Source organism: Moschus berezovskii, chromosome Y (genome assembly GCF_049115385.1).
Source record: "Moschus berezovskii isolate FMDL1 chromosome Y, NW_MosBer_1.0, whole genome shotgun sequence".
NCBI lineage: Eukaryota > Metazoa > Chordata > Mammalia > Artiodactyla > Moschidae > Moschus > Moschus berezovskii.
In genome coordinates this window covers 663,869-683,354 of record NC_142489.1, presented here as the reverse complement: position 1 = coordinate 683,354, position 19,486 = coordinate 663,869, and the positions used below count along the sequence as shown (strand labels likewise).

The window sequence follows — 19,486 nt, the reverse complement described above, 5'->3', positions numbered from 1 at the left end:
TCTCAAGAGTCTTCTCCAACACCACAGTTCAAAAGCATCAATTCTTTGGTGTTCAGCTTTCTTTATAGTCCAACTCTCACATCCATACATGACCACTGGAAAAAACCATAGCCTTGACTAGATGGACCTTTGTTAACAAAGTAATGTCTCTGCTTTTTAATATGCTGTCTAGGTTGGTCATAACTTTCCTTCCAAGGAGTAAGCGTCTTTTAATTTCATGGCTGCAGTCACCAGCTGCAGTGACTTTGGAGCCCAGAAAAATAGTCAGCCACTGTTTCTACTGTTCCCCCATCTATTTGCCATGAAGTGATGGAACCGGATGCCATGATCTTAGTTTTCTGAATGTTGATCTTTAAGCCAGATTTTTCACTCTCTTTTTTCACTTTCATTAAGAGGCTCTTTAGTTGTTCTTCTTCACTTTCTGCCATAAGGGTGGTTTCATCTGCATATCTGAGGTTATTGATCTTTCTCCCAGCAACCTTGATTCCAGCTTGTGCTTCCTCCAGCCCATCGTTTCTCATGATGTACTCTGCATATAAGTTAAATAAGCAGGATGACAACATACAGGCTGAATGTACTCGTTTTCCTATTTGAAACCAGTCCGTTGTTCCATGTCCAGTTCTAATTGTTGCTTCCTGACCTGCATACAGGTTTCTCAAGAGGCAGATCAGGTGGTCTGGTATTCCCATCTCTTTCAGAATTTTCCACAGTTTATTGTGAGCAAGCGTCTTTTAATTTCATGGCTGCAGTCACCATCTACAGTGATTTTGGAGCCCTCAAAGTCTGCCACTGTTTCCCCATCTATTTGCCATGAAGTGATAGGACCGGATGACATGATCTTAGTTTTCTGAATGTTGAGCTTTAAGCCACCTTTTTCCACTCTTCTTTCACTTTCATCAAGAGGCTCTTTAGTTCTTCTTCACTTTCTGCCATAAGGGTGGTATCATCTGCATATCTGAGGTGATTGATATTTCTCCGGGCAATCTTGATTCCAGCTTGTGCTTCATCCAGCCCAGCATTTCTCATGATGTACTCTGCATATAAGTTAAATAAGCAGGGTGATAATATACAGCCTTCACATACTCCTTTTCTTATTTGGAACCAGTCTGTTGTTCCATGTCCAGTTCTAAATGTTGCTTCCTGACTTGTATACATATTTCTCAGGAGGCAAGTCAGGTGGTCTGGTATTCCCATCTCTTTCAGAACTTTCCACAGTTTGTTGTGATCCACACAGTCAAAGGCTTTGGCACAATCAATAAAGCAGAAATAGATGTATAGAAGTTTTCAATTTTTATATAGCCAAACACTAATCTTTTAATGGTTTTTTTCTTTGCTTTTATGCTCCCACACCCAAAGGTGTTTCTACATCACAAATCTTACCATACCCCTCTATTGATTACAATCTTCCAGGGGCTCTTATGGAGAAATCCATCCTCCTCCTCGTGCTCTAGCTTCAGCTACTGTTACCCTGTAGGCACTTGGAGGTCCAGTCAAGCCAAGCAGTTATGCTTAGCACTGGCTACTTAGCACCCTCTGCTTGGAAAGCCAGTCCCACAGGCTGAACGCCCCTTTCCACCCCTTCTTCCCCATGTCACTGAAGCCCCAGTTTGGATATGACCACCAAATTACCCTTTTCTTCCCCTTCTTGTAACAGCACCAGGTCCCCAAGGTCTCAGTAGTAGTTTGTAAAATGAAAACCTCAAATGATAAGCAAAATCTACGAGGGCTAAGAGGAGAATTGGCTCTCAGGGCCAGTTTAGAGCAGAGGATTGGAGCAAGCCACTGGGGTCTGAGGCTCTGCAAGGAGCAGTGATGACAAACTAGAGCACAGAGCCCAGGCAGCCTGGGGAGGATGCTCGGGCATGGGGAACGGAGTGCTCGAGGGCTGAGGCAGGAGGGCATATGGGCGGGGGCTCAGTGCCAGGACTAGGTTCCCCAGAGGCTAGCTGCCAGTGTTGCAGAAGAGCTTGGCTCTGAAAGCACTAGGCAACAGTCACTGGAGGTCCCGAACTGGGAAAGCCATCTGATCACCCCGACCTTGTCCAGCCCCACGGTTTCCTACAGCAGCCAGTGGCATCAGCTTTCTTGTTTCACGGGCCAGAAATGAGTCACTAGATTCTGCTTCCTCCCACATCCTACATCCTGTCTGTCACAAGTCCTGTTGGCTCCACTTTCAAAATGGAGCAAATATACCTGGCTTCTCTGGTGGCTCAGTTGGTAAAGAATCTGCCTGAAATGCAGAAGACCACTGGCTAATGCAGGAGACTGGGTTCGATCCCTGGGTCGGGAAGATCCCCTGGAGAAGGGAATGGCAACCCACTCCAGTATTCTTGCTGGGAAATCCCATGGACAGAGGAGTTTGGCAGGCTACAGTCCATGGGGTTGCAAAGACACGAGTGAGCCACTAAACCACCATCACCAAATACCGCATGATTCCATGATTCCATTTAGATGACATTCTGCAAAAGGCAAAACTCTAGGGACAGAAAACACTTCTGCAGCCCAAGGCTGGGGTGCGGGGGGTGACCACAAATGATCTCAGTAACTCGATGGTAGTGGAGGTCACAAAACTGAAGGCATTGATCAAAACTCTCAGAACTGTACATTAAGAAGCTTAACTGGAAATTATTAAGTAAACCTTAATAAAACATCAGGAAAAAAACCATACCATAATTCTAGCCACTTCTCACAATGCTCACGGCCGTCATCCCAGTCCAGGGTGCCATCATCCTCTTGGGTTCTTGCTGAGGGCTCTGCACTGTCGTCTGTTCCCAGCACAGCAGCCACAGGGTCCCCTTTAAACCATAAGTCCATGTTTTTCTTTTGCTCAGAACTCCAGAGCTAAAGGAACTCTCCAGAGCTTTTTCTACTCCTCTGTTACTCTGCAGGGACCTCCTCCCGGCCCCACACGCGCCCCTGCTCGCCCTCCTAGCTTGTCCCATGACATGTACCATGTGCTCCCTTCTTGGGGTTCTGTCTGGAGCGTGCTTCCCCCTGATTTCCATCCCCCTGATCCCCTCCCCATCACCTCTTTCAGGCCTCTGCTCAACTCACAGTTGCTGCCCATCCACCTCCCCGGGCCCCACCCCAATCTGCTACCTCCTCTTGCTTTTTCTCCCAGACCATAATTTCATCTGACATACTCACTTTTGTTTACTGTGTGACTCCTCCCTCCTCCCCACGAGGAGAGGGGTTTTTGCTGTATTTCCCACAGCCCTTCCACCAGGCACATCACAGACAGCAGTCAGATTGGGAGAGGGGGAACAGGCTGTGAGAAGGGGTGACTTCCAAGAGCTAGCCGTGATAATAGTTGGACGTGGCAGCATCTTCCTGCCCCGGAATCTCACTCAGCACTGCCCGCTCCCGCCCCGGCCTGAGACAGCCTGTGTCTGTGTGTGCTCCCGTCCTTCCTGCCCTGTTTGTTTGCCTGCCCTGCACATGGCTCCTTTAACACATGCCTTCTCTCCCTTCTCTCTCTAGAAGCAGATGTTCCAGGAGAGGAGCAGCCGCATGCTACACGCCTTGTCCCCGAAGCAGAGCCCTGTGAGCAGCCCCACCAGGAGCCGGTCCCCTTCCCGCTCCCCGTCACCCACCTTCTCATGGCTCCCGCACAAACCCTCACCCCCCTCCTCACCTAAAGCCGCCTCAGCCTCCATGAGCAGCATGAGTGAGGGGGATGAGGACGAGAAGTAAAGGCTGCTGGCTGACAACCAGAGCCCCCGCCACACGGGGTGGGGGGCAGGCGGGGGCCCAGGGATGCCCCAGCGGGGGGAGGGCAACAGCCGCTGGTGCTGCAGCTCAGCCCACAGCATAGCTCCCCTCGGGACCAGCTCCCCCTCAGTCTCCACTCTGCCCCAAACCCAGGCTCTGCATGGAGGTTTCCAGGCAGGCAACCTATACAGACCTTCTTAGCATCATCTAGAACCACCCTACTTTAACCTTGCCAAGGAAAGAGGCAGAGCACCCCCGGGAGACTCGCACTGAGTGGGGTGTCTTCTGCTTTGGTCCTTACTCCCACCCCCACCAGGTACACCACCCATGGAAGCGGCTGTACCTGAAGTCTGCTTCTTTCAGCTCCTAAGGGCCATGCACGTTGCCTCCCACCGCCCAAGCGCTGCCAGAATAAAGTTATTTCCAGTAGAGGTGGCACAGTGCTTCTGAAATAGTCGAGCTACAGACAAACGCCAGCCTTCTCAGTTTAACCACTGAGACCAGAGGTTGCAACGCATCAGTCCTTTGCAGTTCTAGGAACGTGGCATCTAGACCAAGCCTTGCTTTAGGCAGATATATCCCAGGTCACCTAGTGTGAACCTCAACTTCTCATGCCAAGGACAGTTCTTTCCAGGGGAATGCCCCTAAGGCCTAGTGTCTTCTCCTGGCTGTCCTCTTTCATCATTGGTTTGACTTCCTTGTTTTCTAGAAATTACCTTAGTCTGTGGGAAATGCAAGAGAACATCCTATAGACATACACACGAGGAGCCACTCTGCTTTGACTCCGAATTTAGCAGATGGTTGCTGTTTCCTGAAGCTTCTCCTTCAAGGATGCTGTCATGGAATGGCTTTTCCCATTTCTGACCAGTGAACAGTTCTGCAGACCTCAAGCGGCAGTTTGATGTCCCAAGCCACAAAGTATACCAGTAGGGGGTGCTACCTGCACGTATCTGTTCTATGTATGCTCCCAAGACGCCATCCAGGGTGTGTACCATATGCAACAAGTCAGTGGTGGCGGCATTTTATACTGTCCCCCTCTCCAGCTCCCACCCTAATACCCCACTGAAATCCTCAGTCTTCAGAACTACCTGGTTCCCTTGGGACTTGGGCACCCTGTCAAAAGCTCATCCTGCATTCCTGCAGAAATGTCGTCCCAGCCAAGAAATCGGCGGGTGGTGCTCGTGGCCTCCCATCATTGTTGCAGGTGGAGGCAGGCTCTGAGCGTTTCACTGAGCACGGTGGGAGCCTCAGCCTCTAAATGAGCCAGGCAGTCCTGTAATTACTCCCAGCCTTAGGCTTCAAGTGGGTTAAGACGCTCAGCTTTCCCACTGAGGTATCTGATGCTGCTATCTGCTAAGCACGGGTAGACGCGAGCAGGTAGAGGCGAGGGGAGGAACACACGCCTGGGTAGAAGCAGCATCGTCTGGCAGTGCCATTGGAGCCAGGGGCCCAGAACAGTGACATGGGCAGAGCCCAGCATCCCTCGGGACAGAAACACTCCCTTTCAGAGGCCTTGTGAACCAGCCTTCAGGGAGACACATGGGGCAACCAAGGAAGGAAGGTGGCAAGTCTTTCCCCTCGCACTGGGGCTGAACTACCTCCCTGCCCACCTGGAGATAGTAGGGTTTGTTGGGAAGCAGAACCATGAGGCTCAGCTGGCTTGGGCACTCCCTTGTTCCTGGCAGTTTTTCCCGAACTCTGTCGAGCATTCATTTGGGACAGAGAGCTGGTGGGAAGATGGCACGTGAGAAGGAAATTTCTTGCTGCCATCAAGGCCCAGAGCATTGCCCCGCGCTTCCACTGTGCCGTGTGGCCTCTCTCCCACCGTGTTCCCCGGGCACACTGGGCGCGTATGCCCCCGTCTCCCAAGCACTGACAGGAGGCAGCGGCCAGCTGCGCAAGGCAGTGGGAACAAGTGAAGAGAAAAGGAGAACGAGGTGCCTGGAGGGAGGAGAGAAGCTTCAAGAAAATCTGCATGCTTGACTCATGTGAGGGCCTCCCTCTGTAGGAGAAAACTCTCTTGGGAATGCCTTTTCTGGTTCTAGGCTCTGGCCCAGAGCAGATAAACCCATGTTTACCTGCTTCCTGCTCCGGAGCAAACAGCTTGGCATTGACATACCAGGCCGCCTCTAACTTTGCAGGCCTTACACACCACACTGACGCCTGCTGCCACTATGACTCACATTCAGTGCCTGGGACAGGCTGTCACAACCCACAAGCAGGTTCTAAGTCTCACCCCTGGCCCCTCTTCTGACCGTTAACAATACCTCCCCTCCCAAGGATGCAAGATTAATGAGAAGGAGTGGAGGGGTCTGCAGCCCAATCTTTGATGCATCCTGGCCACCAGCTTCTCCCTGCCCCTCCTCCCTGTCTGGGAGGAGATGCAGTGGCTGGCTGTCCACAGTCATGGCTCCGAGGGAGTTAAGGCTGGCATGGGAGTGGTACCAAGTGTGACTCAAGCTCGGAGAGGTAAGCAGAAATGCCAGAAAGCAAGGAAATGTTCTTTTGCCCTAGACAGGGAAGGAAGTTTCAGACTAAGAGCTGAAGGACAGCGGTCTCTCACTCCCTAACAGGTGAAGAAGGCAGGCTTCCTTTCACTGCAGCCAAGGTTAGTGGGTACCTGTGCAGGTTGTGGGTTCCCCCTGCCCAGCTTTCCCATTTCAGCCCTTCTCCATCAGCTGTCTCATCGTGCTCCTGGGGATCCCAAAATCCAATGTTCACCAGCTAAAAACCCAGGGTAGTTGTAATGTCAGAGTCACACTGAATGGCCTGTTTCTGGCGAGCCAGCTCCCATGGGCCAGGACTTGACAAAGGCAAAGGAAACCAACCTTAAGAAGAGTGATCCCGAGACCCAAGTCTGCTTTCTGACCTGCTCTGCGGGGAAGACACACAGCTGCGGGACAGCCTGAGGTTGGAGTTATTGAGAGGCCATCCTTGGCGGGAGGGACGGGAAGAGCGTGGATTCCTCCTCTCCGTCTTGGGACTTATCAGCCAGGCATGCCCTGGGAGAGAGACGCAAGATGGCAATATAGACTCAGCTGACTCCAATGAGCCCGAAGGGAACAGAGACGTCCCTGTTCCCCAGGCATCCGATCAGCACTAGTGTTGGCCATCAGATTTTTCTTCTTTTAACAAAAGTGCTCATGAGGCATTCTGCAACTTCTCCTTCTCTCTCAACTTGAGTTTTTTTGTTGTGTCACTGCAATGTGTCCCGGGACAAAGCCATAGAAGAGCATACATACTTCAGATTGTGCTGTACAATAAGACAAGACGACGACAACTCGTCTGGGTAAAGCACGACCTTATGCCCAAGCGTTTGCTCTGGTGCTGAATCATGCGAACTTCCGGAATCAGCCCCCAACCCCCACCCCTGCACCTCCCTCCCCGTGCTCCAAACCCACTCCTGCTTCCCAACAGGACACGGCATTCTCAACTTGTTATAAATAAAGGGATGCAGAATTGCACTTTTTGCCTATGGTGTTTCTTAAAAGCGTGCTGCTGTGTGTTCCTACTTAACGAGCTCTGGTGCAATATGGAAAAACAGAGACATAGCCATGGTCCTGCCTCCGCCCAGCTGGGCCCAGCCCTGAATGATGGGTCTATTGCCGGGCAGCATGGGCCAAGCCTGGAGCTGCCAGTCAGTTCATGCCTGATAAGGAAACAACCTAAAAGTCCATTAACAGATGAGTAGATAAAGAAGATGCGGTGTATATACACAATGGAACAGTACTCAGCCATAAAAAACAACAAAATAATGCCATTGGCAGCAACGTGGATGCAACTAGACTGTCATACTAAGTAAATCAGAAAGACAAATACCATGTGCTATCACTTGTATAGGGAATCTAAAATATGGCACAAATAAACCTATCCACGAAAGAGACAGACTCATGGACATAGAGAACAGGCTTGCGGTTGCCAAAGCGGGGGTATGGGAGGGATGGATTGGGATTTTGGGGTTAGTAGATGGATAAACAAGGTCCTACTGTACAGCACAGGGAACTGTATCCAATCTCCTGGGATAAACCTTAATGGAAAAGAATATTTAAAAAGTATGTGTGTTACTGTGTCACTGTTGTACAGCAGAGATTAGCACAATATTGTAAACCAATGATAATTCAATAAGAAAATAGCTGGTTAGGATCACTTACCTGGAGGGGAGGTCATGCTGGGGGCCCAGCCAGGACCCTGAGTTGTAGGCTCCACTGCCAACTTGTTTTCTGACCTCAGTGACTGCTTTTGTAAAATGAGGGGATTAGAGGAAATGGTTTCTGAGGTCTCCTTTGCCCGTAAAAGTCTCTGAATTCAGCAGGCAGGCTCCATGGTCCCTAAACTTCTCCAGCTATGATGCTGTCACTGAGGCACCATGACAAAGGGCTCACCCCTCGCTAGGAGACTGGGGAGCTGGCCTGGGGCCTCCACACCCAACCACATAGGGGCCACTTTCACACTGCAGCCTCTGTAGGTTCTTGGGTTCTACCCACCATTCTTACCTTGCCACCTAACAGCTTTTCATCTGGGCCTGACCACTTTTCCATCTTTGGGGCAAAGCTGCTTTCATGGGCTGCTAGCAGAGAGATGGGAGTAGAGGTACTAAATCAGGATTCTAAAGGTCAACAAATTAAGACAGACTGTTGTTCTCAGCATTGTGGTGGTGCCCTCCACTAGTGGAATCTAGGAGCTTCTATTACCTTCAGTGGACTTCCCTGATGGTAAAGAACCCACCTGCCAATGCAGAAGACACGGTTCAATCCCTGGGTCAGGAAGATCCCCTGGAGATGGAAATGGCAACCCACTCCAGTATTCTTGCCTGGAGAATCCCATGGACAGAGAAGCCTGATCGGCTACAGTCCATAGGGTCGCAAAAGAGACACTACTGAGCGACTAAACAACTATAATTAACTCCATTGGCCTGGTCTAGCTCTTTGAAACAACAACAGTCCTAACATTAGCCTAGACTCTAGAAGAAATAGAACGGGGCCTGCAGGCAGCAAGGGAATTCATTTAAAAACAGAATACCTATCCTTCATAGACCACAGTACCTGGCTTTTCCCACACAGATCAAACATGTCCTTGACAGGCTGGATTTAGAGTAACTCGACTCTGACATTGCTCTCCCTCTCCACCCCACACCAAAAGGTCTTTGGAACCACCAAAGACCTTTTTTTGTCCTTGGGACAAAGTGCTGAGGAAGCTGATCTTCAGTTCTTAGTCCTCAGCCAGTCCTTATCCTCCAGTGTCTGGCTATCCTCCCAGTCTGGCCCCCAGCCCTCCAGGACCTCACCTCCCACCCTCCTCACACACCTGCCTCTTTCCTTCCTTTCTTCCCTCCCACCCACAGATACACGCATCTTTTTCCAACTAGCTGATTTTATTGTATTCAACATCCATATACCATGACGGTCTCAGATGTGTTCCTTTGTTTGACCATTTCTTCATTGCTGCTTCCAAAGACAGCTCGTTCTAGTGCTCTGGCCCAGGCTCTGCAGTTACTATCTAAACAGGAAGTTACTTTGAATGGTTGGATTTTCCACTGCTTCTTATTCCTGCTTAGCATGTGCTTATATGATTTGTTTTACAGTTTGTGGTAACAGATGAATGTCGTAGGCCTTATGCTTCTGTTAGATATTCTTGGATAGGAGAGGGATGATTGAGATTCTTTTCTTGACTTCTTTTGAGAGGTCCTTTTTACTCTCATGATTTCCTGCACCTGAAAAGGCATCAGGCCAAGTCAGCAGGACTTCGGTTTGGGAGAGGAGGATGGGAATGTTATACAAAAGGGGGCCTCATGGGGAGAGACGGGACTTGAGGCAGGCATTTGTGCCTGGCAAGGGTAGGAGAGGAGTCTTGGGGAGATCTATGGGAAGGAGAGGAACATGGGTAGGGTCATCTGACCTTGGTACTGTCTCTGGTCTTCGACTGATGAGACGTCCGTTGTTCCCTCTTCTTTTTGATTCTTGGAGCTAGCTGTTCTGTGTTTGCATTTTCTCCATGTATGTTAACCTCCTCTGGTATACAGATCTCATCAGCCATAGTTAAGCCTCTCACAGTGTATCCCAGGGCTCCTGCCCTCTCTATATATACACCCTCCCCCAGGCAAAGGGGAGCCACATCCTTCAACTTTGTTTGCTCATCAAGGAGCTCCCCTAGCCAATAGTAGCCTTGCCCCTCACAAAGCCCCACTCCTGGGGGTAGGGGGGAGGACAAGATGCTGTGGTTGGAAAAAAAAAAGGGTTATTTCTTCAGTACCCCTAAAGATCCATGCCTATGTTACTTGCTGCTGCTGCTGCCAAGTCGCTTCAGTTGTGTCCGACTCTGTGTGACCCCATAGACAGCAGCCTACCAGGCTCCCCTGTCCCTGGGATTCTCCAGGCAAGAACACTGGAGTGGGTTGCCATTTCCTTCTCCAATGCATGAAAGGGAAAAGTGAAAGTGAAGTCGCTCAGTCATGTCCGACTCTTAGTGACCCCATGGACTGCAGCCCACCAGGCTCCTCCGTCCATGGGATTTTCCAGGCAAGAATACTGGAGTGGGGTGCCATTGCCTTCTCCAACATTACTTGCTGCCCCTCCTCATTTCCCCATCTTCAGTTACAGTGGGTCTCATGGCAGGGAGAGAGTGTTTTCTCCAAGACATTCTCCACAGCCACTCCCAGTCAGTGGTTCATTCTGTTCTCTGCCGTCCTTTACTGTAACCTGCAGTTGTGGATGTCTTACCTCAAATCCCTCCAACATAATGTGGCCTTATTTAATTCTCTGGGAATAAGGGAATCATTCCACTTTCCTCCAGCAAAGTTCCCACTTGTGTCTGTTTTTGTATGGCCCGTGAATGAAGAAAGTGTTTGTTGTTCTTGTTTGTTTCTACATCTTTATTTATAAATGCTTATTTGGCTGCACTGGGTCTTGGTTGTAGCACGCGGGATCTTTAGTTGTGGCATGTGGGCAAACGGCATAACAAAACTCATGTGTAAAAGTAATTATCCTCCAATTAAAATAAATGAATTAATATAAAAAAAACTCAAGTAAAAACTTGCAAATAAAGAACCAGTAAAATCTGCATATATCATTAAGAGCATAAACATCAGCAGGTGCTAATGGATCTTTATGTTAGGCCCTTTACTGCCATAACTTATCAGTTTAGTTCAGTCACTCAGTCGTGTCCGACTCTTTGTGACCCCATGGACTTCAGTACGCCAGGCCTCCCTGTCCATCACCAACTCCTGGAGCTTGCTCAAACTCATGTCCATTGAGTTGGTGATGCCATCCAACCATCTCATCCTCTGTCGTCCCCTTTTCCTCCTGCCTTCAATCTTTCCCAGCATCAGAGTCTTTTCAAATGAGTCAGTTCTTTGCATCAGGTGGCCAAAGTATTGGAGTTGCAGCTTCAGCATTACACCTTCCAATGAATATCCAGGACTGATTTCCTTTAGGATAGACTGGTTGGATCTCCTTGCAGTCCAAGGGACTCTCAAGAGTCTTCTCCAACACCACAGTTCAAAAGCATCAATTATTTGGCACTCAGCTTTCTTTATGGTCCAACTCTCACATCCATACATGACTACTGGAAAAACCATAGCTTTGACTAGATGGACCTTTGTTGGCAAAGTAACGTCTCTGTTTTATGCTGTCTAGGTTGGTCAGAGCTTTTCTTCCAAGGAGCAAGTGTCTTTTAATTTCATGGCTGCAGTCACCATCTTCAGTGATTTTGGAGCCCAAGAAATAAAGTCTGTCACTGCTTCCATTGTTTCCCCATCTGTTTGCCATGAAGTGATGGGACCAGATGCCATGATCTTAGTTTTCTGAATGTTGAGTTTTAAGCCAGCTTTTCACTCTCCTCTTTCACTTTCACCAAGAGGCTCTTTAGTTCCTCTTCACTTTCTGCCGTAAGGGTGGTGTCATCTGCGTATCTGAGGTTATTGATATTTGTCCCGGCAATCTTGATTCCAGTTTGTGCTTCATCCAGCCCTGCATTTCACATGATGTACTCTACATATAAGTTAAATAAGCAGGGTGACAGTATACAGCCTTGACATACTCCTTTCCCAATTTGGAAGCAATCTGTTTTTTTCATGTCCAGTTCTAACTGTTGCTTTTTGACCTGCATACAGATTTCTCAGGAGACAGGTAAGCTGGTCTGGTATTCCCATCCCCTGAAGAATTTTCCAGTTTATTTTTATCTACACAGTCAAAGGCTTTGGCATAATCAATATAGCAGAAGTAGATGTTTTTCTGGAACCCTCTTGCTTTTTTGATGATCCGATAGATGCTGGCAATTTGATCTCTGGTTCCTCTGCCTTTTCTAAATCCAGCTTGAACATCTGGAAGTTCACAGTTCATGTACTGTTGCAGCCTGGCTTGAAGAATTTTGAGCATTACTTTTCCAGCATGTGAGATGAGTGCAACTGTGTGGTAGTTTGAACCTTCTTTGGCATTGACTTTCTTTAGGATTGAAATGAAGACTGACCTTTTCCAGTCCTGTGGCCACTGCTGAGATTTCCAAATTTGCCAGCCTATTGAGTGCAGCACTTTCACAGCATTTAACAGAGTGCCTAAAGAACTATGGACGGAGGTGCCATAACTTATATTCTAGAAAAAAAATACCATATTGGTTGAATATCAGCTGCAGTTGACCAGATGTGGGAAATTTAAGAAATGTTCAAAGTAGGGTTGACTTGTTTCCTGTGAGCAATTTTTACTCTCCTTCCGTTCCGTCGCTCAGTCGTGTCCGACTCTTTGCGACCCCGTGGACTGTAGCCTACCAGGCTTCTCCGTCCATGGGATTCTCCAGGCAAGAATACTGGAGTGGGTTACCCTTCCCTTCTCCAGGGGATCTTCCCGACCTAGGGATCGAACCCGGGTCTCCCGCATTGGAGGCAGATGCTTTAACCTCTGAGCCACCAGGGTCATAATCTTTCTTGCGAGGCAGGGAAAGGCATTAATCTGGAAGGTTACTGTACTCTCTTCATAGAAGCAGAGTTCTGATGGAGGGAATAAGCAGAACTATGATACTTGATATGTAACCTTCTATTTTACAAGAATGAATCCATACCTGAAAGAGGGGATACTTTACCTTTTCCACAGGGACCTTTTCAACTTCTTAGACTTGCAAATAAACTTGTCACTCTAGAATTTCCAAGTTCAAAGAAAACCTGTCATCTTCTGCTATACACATACATGGATGTGACTCATTAGCAGGACATGACTCATTACATAGCTTGAGGTGATAACCAGACTTTGTCGGATAATCCTATTCCACTGGACAAGATGCCATTCACTGATGACCATATCAATACATTGACACAACTCAGTCATTTTTTCCCCCATGTTTTCCCCATATCTGGTACCCAAGGATTAAGGACAGAGGAAAGAAGTTGAAGAGGAGTGTGTGTTAGTTTCCTATTGCTGTAACAACTTCAATGGCCTAAAACACCACAGAGGTATTGTTTTACAGTTCTGGAGGTCAGAGGTCCAAAGTGTGTCTTCCTAGACTTAAATGAAGGTGTTTGCAGGGCTGTATTCGTATCTAGAAGCTCTAGGGTATAATTCATTTTCCTTGCCTTTTCTAGCCTGCATTCCTTGGCTTGTGGCCCCCTTCCATCCTCAAAGCCAGCAATGACCAGGCCAGTCCTTCTCATATCACTGTGATACTCCTTCTGTCTCTCCCCTCTACAAAGAGCCCTTATGATTATACTGGCCCACTTGGATTATCCAGGACACTCTCCCTATTTTAAGGTCACCAGCAACTTTTAATTCCTTTTTGTTAGAAAACAGAAAACACTCCCAGGTTCTGAGAATTGGGATGTGAACTATTGAATGCTTCTGCATCCATCACTGTTGTTGAAATCATTAACATGTTTATTTTAATTTATTTTTCAGCACTAGCAAATTCTGTTTGGACAAGAATGCCGGAAAACAGTAAGAGTAGATTTAGCTTAGAGTTTCTTGCACAGCAAAGCAGATCAGTTTCCCCAAATCCAAACTGACAAGGCCTTTTCTCTCTTTTTAAGTATTTTCCAATTACCTGTTAAATAGAACATCCATGACCCTAGGCCTGCTGTGTGCTAGGGAAACAGGATTTGCTGCTGCCAGAATTTTAGCTATTCTCAGAAGCTGGTCTGTGGTTGGCACCTGATCAGTGGTTTTTAATCCTGTCACACCTTAGAATCTCTTTGGGAATTCAAAAGACTTAACAGACACCATCTGGTGAATCCAAAATGATGCACAGGACTTGGAGATTCTGATGTGGTCAGGTTGAGACCCTCTGGCCTGTAATTAATACTTCACCTCAAGGAACAAAGTGAGTCTCTCAGATAACTGGATTCAAAGAGGTTTAAGATCAATGCCTTTTGCAGCAAAGATGAGAAGTGATGCACCGAGCAGCTGTAACAGGAAAAAGTCTAAGATATCCTTCTGTTATTTTTTTTTAATCCAAAGAGAGACAATTATATTGATGAAAGTATCATCAGTAGGCAGGGGGCAAAGGATTCATTTTAAGACCTACATTTAGAAAGGACAAGCAAGGGCACCATCAAGCATCTAGCCCAATGACTGGAGAAAAAGGGTACTCGATGTTAATTTTAAAAACTCAACAGCGAGTAATGGCTGCATATAGCTACACTGTCCAATATGGTCACCATGAACCCCAAGTGGCTATTAAAATTTAAACAAATACCAATTAAAAATTCAGTTCCTCAGTTCAACTACCCACATTTCAAGTGTACAGGTGCCTAATAGCAGCCATACTGGACAGCAAAGATAGAGACACTCTCAACCTCACAGAGTTCTGGTGGTGGGCAGGGTTCTACAGCAACCCTTCCCAGAGGCAACCCCTTCTACGTGATGCCTTATGATTTATTCATGTCATCAAAGAGTACATCTCTGTGTTATTATGATGTGAACATCCGAAAATACCAGCAGATCATCATTTGTTAACATTCACTGTTGGAAAGAATTTTAAAATGAAGGACAAGTAAGTAAGAACGGACACTACAGTACAATGCTCTGCAGCAGCTTCACGAACCACAGACTCTTGAGTGGGGGTCTCTTTGTGAGTTTTAAACCATACTTACCTCCTGAATTCAAAACAGGGCAGGAGTGGCTGCTACAAAAATGCTCTTCCCCAGTTGTGAATGAGGTCTTAATACAGTGACTGACTGTTGGTAAAATGCTGATGGACAATTTAGAAATTCTGACTAAACTACTGTCACTTCCAAGAGTCAGTGGTTTGGGCAAGACACAGCACACCATGAAAGCAGGTGATCAGGAAGTGCTTCCCATTTTAGGTTTTAAAGAGAGCCCTATAGCATCAGACCTGGCAAGAACCTTAGAACCAGGCAGTCCAACTCCCTAACAGATGAAGAAACTAAAGCACAGTTAACAGCTGGCTGGTGGTAGAACCAAGGCAAACACATTGATTTCCTGACTTAACGCTCTCCAAGAATCATTCAAACCCAAGTTTCCCACCTTAAACTTTCCAGAAATTTTGGTTTTTAGTGATGAATGCACAGGACAGCAGTTATATGGCTCTCAAATTTTAAAAAGACACCTGTTCACCAGTGAACACGTAGTAAAATCATGACACATTGGCAAAGCACATGAAGACTCTGTCTCTCAGTTATTCAGTAAGGACCTAATTTCAGCCAAGTGCCCTTGGAGGCTCTGGGTTCTCTGGTGTCAATGCTGCACCAGCTGCTCAGAAGAGACTGTGGAACCCACAGCTCTTTCATTGAAAATTTCAAGTTTTCTATCTTTTGCATGTTCTGTATGGCAAAAGTTTCCAACTTAACTTTTGAAAATAATTCCCCTGGGGCATCTGTTAAAACAGATTTCAAGGCCTCCACCCCAGAGAATCTGGATCAGTAGAGCTGACCCAGAGCCCAGGAATCTGCATTTAACCAGCATCTCAGGTAATTCTAGCATAGGTGGTCCATGGCCAGTCAAGCCCAATTTCCCCAGGACAATCCTGGTTTACACCTGCTGACATGGCTTTTATAGCATAATTAGTAACCGTGCTTTCTCACAGTCAAAAGTGTCCTTGCTTGTGAAGGAGTCCTTGGGCCTAGAAAAGAAAACAACGGTCTCAAAGGCCCTTTTGCTGAATCATCTAACTTCGGGGAAAACAAAACCGAACTTTAAGTCCTGCCCTGATGCTCCGGGCCAGTTGCATCTACCTGGGACTTACCACCCTCTGTTCAGAAACCCCCCACCCCCTACATCTGCCTGGGACTTATCGCCCCCTGCCCAGGGGACTTATCACCCCCTGCCCAAAACCTCCCACCCCCTGTTCAACTACAAGTGCCATCTCAACTAAGATTACCCAAAATGTCCCGCCTGACTAAGGTTTCCCTTATCGCTTCCACAAACCTCCCTTTAAATATGAAGCCTCCCTGATCCCTCGCATGCTCAGCCTGGTTGTTAGACAGACTGTCGCCCCTCCTTGCCTGAATAAAGGTAACCTACCTCCGTTGAGGTCGTCTCTCCTTTTCTGCCTCGGCCCGGACTATACCTTACAGCTTGGCCAGTATATTATATTGGTCCCTTTCCTCCAATCCTTGGATAGTATGAAAAATACCGCTATAATATATGGCATTTTTCATAATAACATAAGATTTACTGTTAGAACCGTTAAGCAGTTTCTTTGCCAACAGGATGTCCCCCACAACCCCCCCCCCCGCCGCCAACCGCCACAAAGGTCAGTTCCATAATCCCTGCCACAGAGAATCCGAAAGAACTGCTTTTCCTTTGAGTGATGGTAAGAATTTTAAAAAGGCCTCTTGTCCATTCCAAACAACTTGCCAAGCTGCTTGGTGCTGTTCACGTACTGAGTTTCTGACACTGAAAGAGCAGAAAGTGGTGCTTACCAGGGGGAGCGATGAGACTTCAGACAAGAGCTCAGGAAAGGACCACACTGACGCTTGGGGAAACATAACTACCACTTTATTGTTCAGTGACTGTGTACAGGACTGCCCACGTGCTCCAGGACTCATCTGGCTATGACACACACCACAGATGGCTCCCCGACTGATGGGGGACATTATCTGAGCCACACACTTCCCCAGTCATGTTTTTCCAACCATCACAAAAACGAAACCTCAAACCAAAGTCATTCTTCACTCGTGACAGTGTGTACCAGCCAGGCCACAGAATAGCACAAACACAAGGGGCCAGGCTTCCCTCTACAAACCAGGAGGCAGCTTGTGAACCCTGGAAACACATGTACATTTCACTGCAACTAAACTGACCGCTGCTCAAAGCCAAGCAGGTCAGATTTGGACTTAGCGGCACAAACATGGTAATGAACTTTCATTTTATATATACATTACTCTTCTCTTGTTACATCAGCTCACGTTCCCAGTTAGACATTGTTCATGAGTTAAGCAGTGATGATTTAAAAAAAAATCAGCCAAGGGACTTTACATTTCAATGCAACATTAAATTTGTTCACAATAGCATATGCTACTTCACATTGACTTTTCTTTTTCGGTTCAAGCACTTCGTGAGTGTTCACAACTTGTGTTCTAAATCTGGGAAATATTGACATTACAAGCACTCATGTACTCTTGTAAGGATGTGAACTTAGAGCAACAGATGGCATGATGAGTATATAAACCCGAAGCAGCAATCACAACCTCAGATGACTTTAACACCAAGGAACCCTGCAGAGATTGGGGTCAGCCAGGATGCTAACGGGGTAGGGTTCACTCTCCTAAAACGTGTGTCATGTTGTCCAGTTCTGACTTGAGCACAGCCTAGGTGTTTCAGCAGAGTGGACATTTGATTCCAGTGCAGTGCAGTGAGAGGACAGAATAACAACAGTGAACATAACAGAAACAAAGGAAGAGGCAACCAAACTGGATTCCTCTGACCCTGAATACAGCCAACTTGCATTTTTAAAGTGCTTAAACCTTTTACACCTTCTAGGTAAACCTTGCCTTGGCTGTTTACTCAGAGCCAAGATATATTTAGTTTGGTCTAGTTTAAAAAAGAATCTTAAGCACATGCACAACTTATTGGTCAAATTCACACGCCAGCACGAACAGGAATTTAAAAGAGTAAGACATCAAGGGACTTGACATACGCTTTCCCCAAGAGTTACAAAGGCAGGTAGAGAAAAAGGGAGCAGATACAGGATCGTGGCTAGCATCTTCTATTTTAGGTTTTATACTGGTTGTGACGGCCACTGGCACACACCAGGCTGCGAAGCCTGCCACCCAGTCTGATTCCTCAGCAGTGGCAGGTGGTCCCCAGTGTTTTCAGATCCCTACAGGCTTCAGTTGTAATGACTCTAAAACATTTGTCCTAATTAAACATGGCGGACAGTGACCTCAGCAGTTTTAGGTAAAAGTGAAAGTGAAGGTGCTCAGTTGTGTCCAACTCTTTGGGACCCCACAGACTGACTGTAGCTTACCAGGTTTCTCTGTCCATGGGATTTTCCAGGCAAGAATACTGGAGTGGGTTGCCATTTCCTTCTCCAGGAGATCTTCCTGACCCAGGGATTGAACCCGGGTCTCCTGCATTGTAGGCAAACGCTTTACCATCTGAGCCATCAGGAAAGTCCTAGGTAAAGGAAGTTTTAGGTAAAGGCACAGGCCAATTCTTAATGTAAATATAATGCCTTTAAAAATACTGACTGAGGTTTCTCTTGGATATGAAAGTTCAAATGACAAAAGAAAATGGAATTTAGAAGAAAGCAGTGCCATGATGCATTCTCAGCAGCATTGTAACATTTTATACCCATTCTGCCTGTTTTTGCCAACTCTTCATCACTGCTCTTGTACATCAAGCATGGCTAAATGGCAAATGTCTGTGACTTCTGATCATGGCATGTATGAAGAGCCAAAACAGAACTGAATGTTAAGAGTCTTGTCATTTTTTTCTCAAAAAGAATCTCAAGGTAAGACTATTTTAAAACATTAAGTAGTTGGGCTATTAATAAGCATTCCATTCTGAATGTGCCATTTTCAACCAATTTGGAAGGCAGAGATAAACTGAAGAGCCATTAAGCTGGTCCTAAGTGCTAGGATTAGACATTTTTTTACTTGGCTAACTACAGGGTGAACAGAGAGCTTATATCTTTGACATCTGTGCTGTTTTGGCTCATTTGCAAAAATTAGCAGGCCACTTGGAGGTTGTCAAAAGTTAGAATTATCTAACAGAATGTGCTTTTAAGTGAAATTTTGTTATCCCAAAAGGATTCAATTCCAGTGGGAAATAGAATCTTCACTGAAAAGTCAAGAAGCAAAATGATCAAACAAAATCAAAATGCAGGGTTCTTCTATGAAAATCTCAGAGAAGAGCGATAAGGTCTTTATACCTACTACACAAAGGACTTTTAGGTGTCCTTTTATTATGAAAAAGCACATAGAATCTGAGTGCTGATAAGGATGGAGTTCAAGTTTCTTGGGTCATCTTGTGTTCCTGAGAAGACAACACATTTCAAACTTTAGCTCTAGAAGTCTAGACAAGAATGATCAAATCTGAGCACACCAGGATAGACTTCCAGAGATATCCATGAGGAATCTTATCAAAGGCTATTCCCTGAGACATGCAAGGATAGTGAAAATGTAACTCTGAGTACAAAAAAAAAAAAAATACAACTTCTAAAATCAATTTGATCTCTCTCCCTTTAAAGCAATTGTTAAAATTAGTTGGCATATTAAAGAATGCAACTATAATTCTTCACTTTTGGAAACTATAACATGAAAAAGTTAAGCAGACTTAATGGAATCCTCAAATGATGAGAACTTTTAAAGAATGCAATTGCAATTTTGTACTTT

General features: G+C 46.5%; 1 protein-coding gene across 3 annotated transcripts in view; it reads left to right on the top strand.

Annotated features, from left to right (window-relative positions):
• The window catches only part of PCYT1B (phosphate cytidylyltransferase 1B, choline), a 124,639-nt gene extending 117,447 nt beyond the window's left edge, over positions 1-7,192 (top strand). For 2 of the 3 annotated variants that reach the window (XM_055393569.2, XM_055393571.2), the window contains exon 8: positions 3,481-7,191. In XM_055393569.2, the coding sequence (XP_055249544.1) occupies positions 3,481-3,693 (213 nt within the window). In that variant the 3' untranslated portion in view covers positions 3,694-7,191. Of the gene's footprint in view, positions 1-3,480 lie in introns of all 3 variants that reach the window. The other variant, XM_088834557.1, reaches the window with a different exon arrangement.
• Positions 7,193-19,486: the final 12,294 nt, after the last annotated feature.